The 15,215-nt window shown below is 35.1% G+C and overlaps 1 protein-coding gene across 1 annotated transcript; it reads left to right on the forward strand.

Annotated features, from left to right (window-relative positions):
- The first annotated feature begins 9,789 nt into the window (after positions 1-9,789).
- Positions 9,790-10,685, forward strand: LOC125210262 (kirola-like). The gene is made up of 3 exons (XM_048109824.1): positions 9,790-9,882; positions 10,056-10,140; positions 10,395-10,685. Exons 1-3 carry the CDS (start codon positions 9,790-9,792, stop codon positions 10,673-10,675), a joined length of 459 nt encoding a protein of 152 aa, XP_047965781.1. The 3' UTR covers positions 10,676-10,685.
- The last annotated feature ends 4,530 nt before the right edge of the window (positions 10,686-15,215 follow it).

The raw sequence follows: 15,215 nt of genomic DNA on the forward strand, positions 1-15,215 counted from the left end.
GTAGACGGAGAGAGTATTAGGTTCTTAACATGTCATTTTTGGGAGTATAAATCTCACAAAAATTTTCAACGATCGTAATATTAACTTGGCAGCTGAAAACATCACATATCTACATGGTGATAAACACATTTGTAATCTACCAAAGAGTTATTTTAGTCGATTTTGTCTCATTGCTTAGAGCGTGTTTACTTGATTTTATCCTATAAAAATATTGGATTAGAACAATATCATGGAAAAAAGATTTTTAATCGTAAGTTTTGTCCATATCCTAAAATTTATTTGTGATGCAATATGATACGTTCGAGATTTAGTGGGACAGAGAGGAAGAAGGAAGGAGGGGAGAAGTGACGAGGTGGAACAGCGGCAGTGAGGTGCCGTTGAACGCTGGCGACGGCGCTGATTTCCGGCCGGGAGAAGGAGATGTGAAGAGAGATAGCAGTAGTGGTGAGTTGGGGTGTTGACCATTTGTTTGAAAGAGGACATGGGTGTTTGGGCTAGATTAGTTTTAATTAATTAGTCTAGGACAAGGACATAAGTGTTCTAATTAACAAATATTTCATGTTGGTTTGATTTATAACTTATTTAAATTTAACTCATAATTTTTTAACATGCTAACATGAGGATTGATATGCTGAAGGACAACTGTTGTGCGACAGTAGGCTCTCCTTCGAGGTCAGAGATAATAATTGTGTGTATGAGTATTGGTTGTTGCAAATAAAAAGAGAATATTTATGGAGAATTTGCGAATTAGCAAAATCGAATTCAAGATAATTTTCTTCATCTCCTTCCTTTTTGCTACCATTCTCATAATCTGTGATAAAAGTTGAGAACTGGTAGAAGGAGAGACGTACAGAAAAACTTACTAATCTAAAGTGTCAGTTTATTGAAAAGACATTTTTGCCCTTTTTGAAGGGAAAATATGAAGCTATTTTGTTTATCCTTTTGGTCATTTTAAACAATGGCAACCATTAGATAAAAAAAAGGCAACTCCTATTGAGCAATGCAGTGGCTTCTCAAATAAGATTACACATTTATATATACCCACGACATTAATTAAATCTACATTTTAGGGGCGTGATATCGAGAGAGGTCTGAGATAATGGCGAGAAGAAGAAAAGGAGACGAAGGAGGTAAAGAGAAGCAGTGGGAGGCGGGAGGCGGCTGAGCGAGAGAACTGCCGGTGTGGGCGGCGGCGGCGGCTGCCCGAGGTTGGTGGGATAGCTGAAGCAGGCGGTAGAACTAGGGATGCACAGCGGTGGAGAGGCTTGGCGAGCAGGAAGTAGGGCGGAGGGAGCGGTGGCGTAGACGAGAGAAACAGAGCAGGGAGAGAGGGAAATGACGGCGGCACCTCTGTAGATTTGAAGATTACGGTTAATTAAAAATGGAGTAATTTATGTATAGTACTAATAATATTTGGTATTTAGGTTACGACTTTAGTCACATGACACATACGTATATATATTGAGAAATACTCATGTCATCAATAAATAGAAAAAACAGGTTTGGAAAAAAGATATTTAATTAATAAAAATACGACGTCTTTAGTACCATAAATATTAGTATATCGTCATAAATTAATACATTTGTCAAATTTTAAATCATCAATGATCTTATACTATATTTTAAATCATCAATGATAGTATATATATATATATATGGATATTAGTATATTATAATATTAAAAAATAATTAAGATTTATTATTAACTCTACAAAGTTATGGAGTAGTAATAAATTTTTAGAATGAGATTTAAAGAAAGTTGATATTTAAGAAATTATTCTAATAAATTACTACTGCTTTTTATAAAACTTCAAGTAAGTTGATTATAAGTAAATAAAAACTAATATATTAAAATTAAAAATAAAAACTAGAATACCAAACCCTAAATTTTAAATGTTATTATTATTACTTTTTATTTTGATTATAATAAATTTTCAAATAAATTCATGTTAGCAAACTATACTAACTAACAATTTTTATTTCTTTCGGGTCATGCCAAAATAGTTGAGTCATTGTAAGAAATACTTATTGGTTTGTAAATCAAATTTATTGTGGTATAATTAAATTATTGTAATGAATATAAATATATATAATTATTTGTATGGTAAAATTATTAATCATCTTTATAATACATTTTCCTTTTTGTGAAGTGTATTGTATATAATGATATTATTTTCTTAATTCTATTATGAGATGGAAGGGTACTATATTTTTAGTTTTCAATATCACTAAAAATAATCAAAGATAAGTGAAAGCTATTTGAACTTTTTAAAATTTCCAAAAATAATTTATAACATAATCCTGCATGGTATCGCTCCGTGATTAATTGAATTGATTTATGATTTATTGAATTGATGGGGTTATTTTGTTTAAATGCTGTTTTATTTTTGTTAATTATCAAGAATTGAATAATCTTCCGTTACATATAGGAAATACAATTCCGTTATATCTATACTAGCAAAATTAACAAATCAATTCTTATCTTACTAAAGAGTTTATTAAAAAGATATTTTTGTCCTTTTTGGAGGAAAAACGTGAAGCTATTTTGTTTACCAAAAGGTCATTTTGAAAAATGCCAATCACTTGATAGAAAAAAGGCAGCTCCTATTGAGCAATATTGACTTCTCAAATAAGATTAAACATTTATATATACCTACACCATTAATTAAATTTGCATTTTAGTGGACTAATTATCTGATTTTTTTCTTGCAATCGGCGACAGCTCCAAGCCTCCACCGATGGATGACGAGGACTAATTATATGATTTTTTGTGGACTGATTTTCTGATTTTGCGATTGCAGCACAATAGATCTGGAATCCGACGACGGCTCCGGTGACAACTGGCGGGTGAGGCGACGAGAGAGATGCCGAAAATGAAGATGAAGCGGTGGCGACGCTGCTGTGCAGGATGGGTTACTTCGCCGGCGGCGGTGCAGGAGGACCGACAGCGGCGGTAACAAAATAAAGAGAAGGAAAGGAGAGCCGACGGCAGTGGCGGCTTGACTCGAACACCGACAAGCCCGATACCTGAGAGTTACGAGAGAGAGGGGTTTGAAATATGTTCATATTGAATTCAAATGTGGCTAAACCAAGTAAATATGAAACACCAATAAATAATGATGTAAAGTGAAACTAAATTAATACCATTATCAAACAAAGAACAATATTGCATAACATTAATTGTTGTTGTGTATAGTAATATACAATTTTATATATAATATATTAGTTTAATTAAATTTGTTGACTTACTTATAAATACGTATATATATTTATATTCAAGATATATAATTTATAAATATATTTATATTTAAATTATTAGAAGTACACATAGTTATAATTGAGTTGATTTTGTTAATCGAAATTGGTGAGCTATTTTTTTGTTCAAATAGTTTGCTTTTTTTTTCTTTTGTAAATAGTAGTATTACATTTTTCTTTATTTGTATATCTTATTCTATTTCATCCACACATCTCCTCTTTTGTTATTTCTTTTATTTTGTACTGCACTCATAACAAATATTAAAAAAAGTATACAATTATCTGCCTAAATGTGAAATGTTTCATTGAGAGTGGGTTAAGAGAAGTACAATTGTACAAATAATTTTTTGTTGTTGTTTATAATATTACAAATACTTATTTCAATTAGTTTTTATCTGTAAATATATTTTTATACTTATTTACTCTATATTCTTTATTTTAAGATATTATATCTTCATTATATAAAAATCTTTTGTCCTGTGCATAGCACAGGTGTTAACACTAGTTATTACAAAAAGAGATATGGGAGTGCATGAGAATTTTGGATCTCCAGAGTAAATAGCGTTAAGGGAGGATAGAAAATTTTGTATAAAGAAAATAATAATAAAAAATTACTGACCTGGAAGGAGCACTCAATGTCTAAGCAATTGTCCCACAGCATATCAATTCTCGTGTTAGTAGTTTATTTTTTATGATATTATTTCTTATTTTGTTTAATTTTTCTTAATATTAAATTAATAAAATACAAATATTAAGCTGCGCATAGCGCAAGGGTTAATACTAGTTTTACAATAAAATGTGAGTATAAAAAGTTAACAAAAGTGAATTTACTTAAAATAAAAAATTATTAAGAGAAATTAGTGAAATATGTAATATATACATTAAAAATAATAAAAATAAAATAAAAATTTTAAGGATAGATATTAAAATAATAATAATATAAATAATTTTTTTTAAGTCCATGCCCAAATCACATATGATAAGCGGCATACATTATCAGACTATTTTGATCATATTTTTACAGGACCAAACTGGGAAATAAATATAGCAAAATTCGATTATGTGAAAAGGACATCTAGTAGTAGTATAAAAAATCCAAATGCTAGGAGAATATTGTGAAAATTAGGTAAAGGGGAATCAAATTCTAAATGGAGAATGTTATGGAACACAACAATAATGTAGAATAAAGGTGAGAGTAAGGATCGAATTGAATCTCATGATAGATAGAGTAGACGCACAAAATAAAATAAGATAGCATAGGCCTTTTGAAGTATATATATATATAAGAAATAATGTTGTGAAATAGCAGTAACTAAAGGAGCAAAGATAGAGATGGGTAAGCTTGTATCACAAAGAAATATAAAGTGGGAGGGGGATTTGTTCAACCTATTTTTGTTCCCCCATCAATTCTCCAAAGTCGCTCCTCAAACTGTTCACTCTTGTGATCTCTTAGCTGGTACATGGTGTTAGATATTTTAGTGTAATTAGATTAACTTGAATGATCGTTTATTGTTATAATGATACATCATTTAAGTATGGAGGTGCGGAGTGCACGCTTATTTGAATTCGTTATAATATTAGGAGCGAAGCTCCTAGATAGATGAACGGGGGTCCGGGGGCAGCGCCCCCGGGTAGCGGGGTCCAAGGGGCAGAGCCCCTGGCTGGGGTCGAGCTGTTTCATTGCACTGTTTCATCTTCTTCTTCTACTGATCATTTTCTGGTTCAATATCATCAAAAATACAAACATATGATCTTCTATCCGATCAAACATTTTGGTTGAACCCCGAAATTGATTTGATCTGAAAGTGATAAACACGACTTTCAGATATCCGGTTTTTGTTTCTCTGTTTTATATCTCCCTAACAAAGATCAAATCAATATGTCGAACAAAGAAACGATGAAGGAAGGAGCGAAAGGGTTCGCAAAGTTAGATAAGTTTGCTGGCCAGGACTTTAGACGCTGGCAAAAGAAGATGCATTTCATGCTGACAAATCTCAAGGTGGTGTACGTTCTGAGTACTCCCATGCCCGAGGCTGTTGATAATGAAACTCTGGAACAGACGAGGAGGCGGATGAAGTGGGAGAACGATGACTACATATATCGTGGTCACATCTTAAATGGTATGTCTGATTCCCTCTTTGATGTGTATCAAAATGTAGAGTCTGCTAAGGAATTGTGGGATTCTCTCGAAGCCAAGTATATGGCAGAAGATGCCTCTAGCAAGAAATTTCTTGTTGGTAACTTTATCAACTATAAAATGGTTGATTCGAGGCCTGTCATGGAACAATACAATGAATTGTTGAGGATATTGGGACAGTTTTCCCAATATGATATGAAAATGGATGAATCTATTTCTGTTTCTAGTATTATCGATAAATTGCCACCTTCTTGGAAGGATTTTAAAAATAATCTGAAACACAAGAAGGAGGAACTGAACTTGGTCGAACTTGGAAGTGATTTCCAAATTGAACAGTCCATACGTGATATGGAAAAGAGTTCTGATGGTAATACTAAAAATGTGGTCGGTTCTTCTGTGAACATGGTGGAAGAGGGTGAATCCTCAAAGGCTGGTAAAGAGAAACGTAAGTTTCAAGGGAAACGGAAGTTTCAAGGTTATAACAGTAAGGATGGGAATAAGAAGCCCAAACTGACTTGCTGGAAGTGTGGCAAATCCGGGCACTTCAAGAAGGATTGTAAGTCTGGAAAGGGTGGAGGAAAAGGGAAAAACGAGGCTGGTCAAAATGGATCCAAGGATCCGGAAAAGCAATCAGGTTCGTCTTTTGTACCTAATGATCATTCGGTTGAGAATTATTATGCATCAATAATCTCTGAAGCATTTTATGTGCAGGATGATGATATCTCATGGTGGATTGATTCGGGTGCAACATGTCATGTATGCAAGGATCGTCAATGGTTCAAGGACTTTAAACCAATTGAAGATGGATCTTCCTTGAAGATGGGCAATGTTGCAACTGAACCAATCAAAGGAATAGGATCTGTTAGCCTAGTATTTACCTCTGGAAATTCGTTATTGTTAGAAAATGTTATGTATGTACCTGGAATTCGTAAAAACTTAGTTTCTGGTATTGTATTGAATAGTTGTGGCTATAAACAAGTATTAGAAAGTGATAAATACATTCTGTCAAGGCATGGTAATTTTATTGGCTTTGGTTATCTTTGTGGCATGTTTAGGTTGAATCTAGATGTCTCTTTTGTGAATAATTCTGTTTGCATGACCTCTTCAAGTATTGGTAATCATGTTAGTAAATCAGAATTGTGGCATGCTAGACTTGGACATGTTCATTATAAGAGATTAAAAGATATGTCGAAAATGAGTTTGATACCTGCTTTCGAGTTGAATAATGAAAGGTGTAAAACTTGCATGTTAACTAAAATAACTAGACAACCTTTCAATAAGAATGTAAATAAAGAAACTAAGGTATTAGAACTTATACATAGTGACTTGTGTGATTTTCATTCGACTCCATCACTTGGTAATAAAAAGTATGTAGTTACTTTTATTGATGATGCTACTAGATTTTGCCATGTCTATATATGTCATTCAAAAGATGAATCTCTTGATAAATTTAAAATCTTTAAGGAAAGTGTAGAGCTTTATCATGGTGTGAAGATTAAAACTCTTCGCACTGATAGGGGAGGTGAGTATTATGATCCAGCGTATTTTGAATCGACTGGTATAGTACATCAAACGACTGCTCCATATACACCACAACAAAATGGTGTAGTTGAAAGAAAGAATAGAACGTTGAAAGAAATGATTAATTCAATGTTGTGTTATTCTGGCCTAAGTGAAGGATTTTGGGGTGAGGCTATGTTAACAGCCTGTTATTTGTTGAATAGAGTTCCTAACAAAAGGAACAAGATTACCCCTTATGAACTTTGGCATAAGAAACCTCCAAAATTGAGTTATCTTAGAGTTTGGGGTTGTCGAGCAGTGGTAAGACTAACTGACCCTAAAATGAAAACCATAGGTCAAAGAGGCATAGATTGTGTGTTTCTGGGGTATTCAGAAAATTATGTTTGTTATAGGTTCTATGTCTTAGAACCTAATGACTATGTATATGTGCACTCTATTATTGAGTCAAGGGATGCTGATTTTGGCAATGAGGATAGATTCACGTCTATACCTAAACCTGGAGGCATGATTGCAAGGTCTAGTAACTCTGATGATGTTACTGGAAAGGTGATAGATACACCTCCTGAGGCTAGGGTAGAGCAAGAAAAGCTAAGTCCTTTGGAAATGATTTCCAATTGTACTTACTTGAAGGATCAAGAAATGAAATTAATTTTCAATATCAGTATTGCTTTACTATTGGTGATGATCCAAGGACCTACAAAGAAGCTATGGCTTCAAGAGATTCCGCTTTTTGGAAAGAGGCAATCCAAGAGGAGATGGATTCTATAATCCAAAATGGTACTTGGATACTGACTGATTTACCACCCGGTTGTGAAGCTTTAAATAGCAAATGGATCTTCAAAACGAAGATGAAGGTGGATGGAAGCATAGACAAGTATAAAGTCAGATTGGTTATCCAAGGCTTTAGACAAAGGGAAGGCATTGACTACTTTGATACCTATGCTCCTGTTGCTAGGATTTCCACAATTAGATTATTGTTAGCACTTGCTGCTATACATAATCTTGTAATTCACCAAATGGATGTTAAGACTGCCTTCTTGAATGGTGAATTAAAGGAAGAGATTTATATCAAACAACCAGAAGGCTTTGTCATGCCTGGTAATGAACATAAGGTTTGTAAGTTGGTAAAATCTCTTTATGGACTAAAGCAAGCCCCCAAGCAATGGCATCAAAAGTTTGATGACGTGGTGTTGTCGAATGGTTTTGTATTAAACCAAGCAGACAAGTGTGTATATAGCAAATTTGATGCTACCGGTAAAGGAGTTATCATTTGCTTATATGTAGATGACATGTTGATCTTTGGTACTGACCAAGATCAAGTTGATAAAACAAAAGAATTTTTGTCATCTAAGTTTGAAATGAAAGACATGGGGAAGGCTGATGTGATTCTTGGAATTAAGATCACACATGGAGAACAAGGAATTTCCATTTCTCAATCACATTATATTGAGAAAGTGTTGGAAAAGTTCAACTTCAAAGATTGTTCTTCAGTTAAGACTCCTTTTGATCCTAGTGCAAAACTCGTGCCTAATAAAGGAGTTGCTATGAATCAGCTTGAATATTCGAAGGCTATTGGATCACTAATGTATGCTATGATTAGTACTATGCAGTTGGAAAATTGAGTCGATATACTCATAATCCAAGTTTAATCCATTGGCAAGCAATGAATCGAGTATTTAAGTACTTAAAAGGAACAATGGATTATAAGTTGACTTATTCTAGATTTCCTTCTGTTCTTGAAGGTTATTCGGATGCAAGTTGGATCACCAATATGGAAGATCATTCTTCCACAAGTGGTTGGGTATTCCGTCTTGGAGGTGGTGCTATATGTTGGGCATCAAAGAAACAAACTTGTATAACAAATTCAACAATGGAATCGGAGTTTGTGGCATTAGCAGCAGCTGGTAAAGAGGCTGAATGGCTAAGAAATTTGATATATGAGATTCCATTGTGGCCTAAACCGATATCACCTATATCTATCAGATGTGATAGTGCTGCTACCTTGGCTAAGGCATATAGTCAAGTGTATAATGGAAAGTCAAGACACTTAGGTGTTAGACATAGCATGATTCGTGAACTTATTTTGGATGGTGTGATATCTGTGGAGTTTGTAAGAACTCATGACAACTTAGCCGATCATTTAACCAAAGGGTTAAGTAGAGATCTTGTGTACAAATCGGCTATAGGGATGGGATTAAAGTCCACTACAAATCTCTGATATTAAGATACCCAATTCCCATTTAGTATGACACTAGATGCAGAATTCAATGTGGAAAACTTAATGTTGGAGATTGGAACACATTTGAAAATCGTCCCAAGGTATGTGTTCGGACCTACAAGTTAAGGAGGTTGAATATATAGATTCTTAATAGTTCTTTTGAAAAATTGCAAATGTAGGTGCAAGAATAAAGGAGCTACCTATATAAGCATGAAGTTTAGCCGCTTCAAGAAGCTGGGACTTGGTTTCGATATGTTTATGAAGGATAAGGACATAGGCTAGTAAAATATAGTGTCAAGATAGAACTATTCATATGTAAACTTTTGTGTACATTATCTTCGTGTATTCAATGTGAGTTCCCAGGGTTCAATCCTTAGAGACACCCGGGGTATTCGAATATTTGGAATGTGTAATGTACTAATATAGAATTCAATCGTTACGATATTTCATTTATGCAAAAGTTTGAATGTTTGAGATGACTTGTTTTAGTTAATCAAGGATTGCACTAAAATAGGGGAGGATTGTTAGATATTTTAGTGTAATTGGATTAACTTGAATGATCGGTTATTGTTATAATGATACATCATTTATGTATGGAGGTGCGGAGTGCACGCTTATTTGAATTCGTTATAATATTAGGAGCGAAGCTCCTAGATAGATGAACGGGGGTCCGGGGGCAGCGCCCCCGGGTAGCGGGGTCCAAGGGGCGGCAGCCCCTGGCGGGGTCCAAGGGGCAGAGCCCCTGGCTGGGGTCGAATGTTTCATTGCACTGTTTCATCTTCTTCTTCTACTGATCATTTTCTGGTTCAATATCATCGAAAATACAAACATATGATCTTCTAATATTCTGAATTTTATCCGATCAAACATTTTGGTTGAACCCCGAAATTGATTTGATCTGAAAGTGATAAACACGACTTTCAGATATCCGGTTTTTGTTTCTCTGTTTTATATCTCCCTAACACATGGGGAACCAACGGTTCCCTCATTCACTGGACATATAACGTTGGTATAATCACTCATTATATCTTATGCTTTCATTTTAACATGAACTAAACGCGATCGTTACACATGAATCGTAAGAGCATCATGACATATATATTATTAGTTTCATGTTGTGATCAATTTTATGAGGAGCAAAAGTTACATTTTTAGTGCAATAGATTGACTTCATAAGTTCAGACAAGTATTCTCAAGTTCTCACAAAAAATGTGGTGCGTATATAATTTGTTTTTTTACGCAATATGATGGTGATTTGAGTAGGTGGAGCAAAGAACGTCTCGAAGGAGATAGTCGAAGGCATCGACGAGAAGAAGAAATCGATCACGTACAAGGTGATTGAAGGAGATCCATTGAAATTGTATAGTGAATTCAAAATAAAATGTGATGTGGAAAGCAATGGACATGATAACATAGTTACCTACACCTTGGAGTACAAGAAAAGGAACGGCCAATCGCTGGAGCCTACCGGATTCATGGATTTACTCGTTCATCAGTTCTCCAAAGAGATTGAAGAATGCAACCGCCGCCTCCGGCCCAATTAACACTACCATCCTATCGAAAATTACTAAATAAGGCCAGTTGAGATTATAACAATGCCATGTAATAAAATGATGCTATCAGTTTCTAATTAAGTCCAATTAATCCAAGCGTTTACTTGTACGTGACGGTTGCATATGGATATGTTATTAAAGTTCCATATTAGTAGTGGAGTATATTCTCACGTTGCGTTATATTGCTAACTCATCCTTAATGGTGTTAAAGTTCCATATTAGTGGAATATATTCTCAGATTGCGTTATATTGCTAACTCACCCTTAAATTGCTAAGTACGATTAAATGATAGACATTGGATCATTAAATCGACCCATAAGATCATTAAACCACGAGTATCAATACAGTGTACAAAAAATGTCAATTGTATTACTGTTAATTAAAAAAAATTATAACTAACTTTTAAAAAATATCTCAAAACTTTAAATGCATATAACTATCTCGGTTTAAATTATTTTTTTTACACAACATATATCAAATTAAAGATAATTTTATAAGTATTCCAACTAGTTCTAGATAAGTATATTTCGATGTCAAAATTTGATAATATTTTCATGAATTTTCATATAATTCGTGCAGCAAATTACGTTAATGCAACTTGCAAAATATGTCAATATAATACATGGATGATGTCAATATAAAACCATATTTACGTTTTCATGTATTCGTGTTGACATATTTAATACACTATATTGTAAAATAAGTTTTCAAAAGGACTTTACTCTCTTTCCATTTTATTTATTTATTAATATCAATTTTGTAAAATCAGTTTTCAAAATGAAACATATAGCTCCTAAAATCAAATTACAAATGTACAATGAAGATAATAGTACAAATTTTCTTACGAATACTCTTGCTACAAAAATAAAGGGAATAAGAAACAAAATAATAATATAAGTTTGCTTACAAAATACTCTTGCTACAAATTTTCTTACAAATACTCTTGCTACAAAAAGATAATGGTACCAATTTTCTTACAATCGAATTAGAAATGAAACGTTTGCTTTTTCACATATATTTTTAAAAAATAATACTCCCTCTGTCCCATTAGAAATGCAACGTTTTCCTTTTTGGGTTGTCCCACTAAAAATGAAACGTTTCCTAAAATGGAAACATCACTCTCTCTACTTTTCCCTCTCTCTTACTTTACTCTCTCTTCATTAACTCACAAAACAACACTTGCATAAAATCCTGTGCCGGAAACCAAATGTTTCATATTTATTGGGACGGAAGGAGTAATAAATAGTTAAAGTAGAGAAAAAATAAAGTAAAAAAGAGAATAATATAAAGAGGACTCTCATCTACATGATTATCTCTCTTACTTTACTTTTTCACCAAACGTTGCATATTTAATGGGACGGTCTACTCCAAAACTCATAGGTTGAGGTTGTAATTTCGCAATCTGAATACCAAACAAGCAAAACGGGTTAGCCCATTAGGATTGACGGGTTAAACGGATTGGACCGAACGAATTGCGGGTCAACCTGACGGGTTGTAGTTTTTAATAAAAAAATACTACTCTCTCCGTCCTTAATAATTCGTCACCATTTGACCCGTCACAGATTTTAAGAAATGTACTGTAATAGAAAGTGCATTAAAAAAGTTTGAGTACTACTTTTATATACTGTATTAGTTTTATACTCCCTCCGTCTCACTTTAGGAGTCCCGATTTATCATTTTTTTGGTGTTCCACTTTAGGAGTCTCGGTTGGAATATTCCATAAATGGTAATAAGCCCTACATTCTACTAACTTTTTTTCACTCACAATTAATTATAAAACTAATATTTAAAAGTAGAACTCACATTCCACTATCTTTTTTTCACCAACTTTCCTTTACATTTCTTAAAACTCGTGTCGAACTCAAATGGGACTCCTAAATTGGGACGGAGAAAGTAATAAAAATGTGAGTGAGAATGTGTTAGTGGAATATGAGGTTCACTACCAAAAATGGTAAAAGTGAAAGTTGATAAATTTTTAGGGACGGACACAATTGGAAATAAGTGACAAATTTTCAGAGACGAATGGAGTAAGTTTTAGTATTTTTCTTGTACTTTTGGATTTCATATGCCACAATTTACTCGGTTCCACACTACCAACTTTCAAGTTCCATATTGTCACATCTTCCGTCGTTCCATTATCCACCACCATTGGTTTATCACCGCCAAAACCAATTAAGACAAAATTAAAAATTATCTCATCAAAATCTCAATATATTTATCGTTTTAACAATGATTTATTAGTAAGATGTGTTTTTTAAATTTTATAAAGGATTGATTATGATAAATGCCAAAATAATGACACAAAGACAACCTTAATTCAAATTGATTAATTTTATTTTGATTTATCTTTGTTTATGTTATAGTTGATCAAGATGAAAGACTCGTATGCAACTATTATTGAGGAAAACCATGAAAATTTGAAGATTTTATGTGATTTCACAATTAAGAAAGAGAAAAACATCTAAAATTATACTTCATTCGTCCCACAAAAGATGTAACACTTTCCTTTTTAGTTTGTCCCACAAAAGATGTCACATTTCCCTTTTGGAAAAAGTTCTCTCTCACATAAATATAAAAATTATATTTTCTCTCTCCATTTAACACATAAAATAAAACCTCCTAAAATCTTATATCGTCCCACAAGTGTGACATCTTTTGTGGGACGAAGGGAGTACTCCGTATTACAAAGGAAAATTTTGAAACCAGAGATTGTTTTCGAAAGCTTTTTGGCCCGAATAGCCCGATGGATTAGTCTGAAACCTGGTAGGAAAGGATAAGGGTTAGTGTTGCAAATTTATAACCTGAAAAATTCATAACTTAAATGATGTGCACCTAAGGCCATCCGCAATGCTGTCTCTTATCCGTCTCTTAACCGTCTCATCTCTTCACTATTCATGGGCCCCACTGTACTTTTCAGCTCATCTCTTAACTAAGAGACAACACCTGCATCCCTCCATCTCTTAACCATCTCTTAACTATTCATTCAATTTCATTTTTTATTTTTAATTCCAACAAATTCAATTAATAAAAAACACACTTCATTATAAATAAAATAAGATTACAATTTAAATACCTAAAAAAATAAAAAAGACATAATAAAAAAACTAGAAATTACAAATTGCACACTTAAACTCAAATAAAAAAAAATGGAGGCAAAGAAGCAGAAGAAGGAGTTCTCTAGTGACGATCATCTAACGGTTGCCAAATTTTGCCCAAATGTGCTCCATTAGATCCTCCTGGAGTTGGGCGTGAGCGGTAGAATCACGTGTCCTTGCCCGAATACACAACCGCTCTTGCAAAGACGGATGCACTCCCGTTCGAGGCGGACTACTTGCGGTTGAGCTTCCCGGGGTTTCAGGGTCGAACCAATTTCCCGCCTCAGGTCCTTCGTCGGCGACAATCATGTTGTGCAAGATTATGCACGTATACATGATGTCGACCATATTCTCCATAAACCACTGTCGAGCGGGGCTTTGATAATGTTCCATCGAGCTTGGAGGACCCCGAACGCTCTCTCCACATCCTTGCGAGCAGACTCTTGCTTCTGCGCAAAAAGAGACTGCTTTTCGTCCGCAGGCCTGTTGAACGTCTTCACGAAGGTTGGCCACTTCGGATAGATGCCGTCGGCAAGATAGTATCCCATTTTATACTGGCGATTGTTAGCGACGAAGTTGATGGCCGGCGCTTTACCATTCGGAACTTCAGCGAAGAGGTCGGAGTTGTTGAGCACGTTGACGTCGTTGTTCGAGCCTGGGACCCCGAAATACGCATGCCAAATCCATAGCTCGGTAGTCGGCGACGGCCTCGAGTATAACGGTGGGGTGGGTGCCTTTGTGGCCGCTCGTGTATGACCCCCTCAACGCCACAGGGCAATTCTTCCATTGCCAATGCATGCAATCGACACTCCCGAGCATCCCGGGGAATCCGTGCACTTGTTCGTGAAGACGGAGCAGAAACTGACAATCCGCGGTGGTTGGCTTCTTCAGAAATTCGGCGGTGAAGGCTGCCCGGACGCCTTTGCAAAAGTTCAGCAAACAAAGTCACCTAGTGGATTCTCCGACGTGCGGGTATTCGTCGAACGACATCCGCCGTTTGTCCAGTAACAAGGGCGGATCGCCGCAGTACATTTCTGGAGCGTCGTGTGGCTAGGACGGCTAAGAACTCTTCCCGTGCCGCCAATGTACTCGCGATATGCAAAAATAGCGGGCGTGACATACGGAAACGGCGACGGAAGTAGATATCTCCCCACACCGGGTACGGACTGAAGTAATCACGTTCCAACCTTGCGGCGGCTTCCTCCTTCCTACGGTGGATGTATGTCCGGCGTCGCCTAGGAGGTGCGGCGGCTTCCTCCTTCCTACGTCGATCTTCTTCTAGCGATTCTTCCATTATTCGACGCATTTGCTCAAATGGATCCATAATTGATTAAATTTGGGAGAAGAAAAAAATAAAGGAATGATTTTATAGAAGTGATAAAAGAAGAGGGTTTAAATTAGTTAATACCTAGGTAAACTCGTTTACGCAGCTTATT

This window comes from Salvia hispanica, chromosome 3, assembly GCF_023119035.1.
Source record: "Salvia hispanica cultivar TCC Black 2014 chromosome 3, UniMelb_Shisp_WGS_1.0, whole genome shotgun sequence".
Taxonomy (NCBI): domain Eukaryota; kingdom Viridiplantae; phylum Streptophyta; class Magnoliopsida; order Lamiales; family Lamiaceae; genus Salvia; species Salvia hispanica.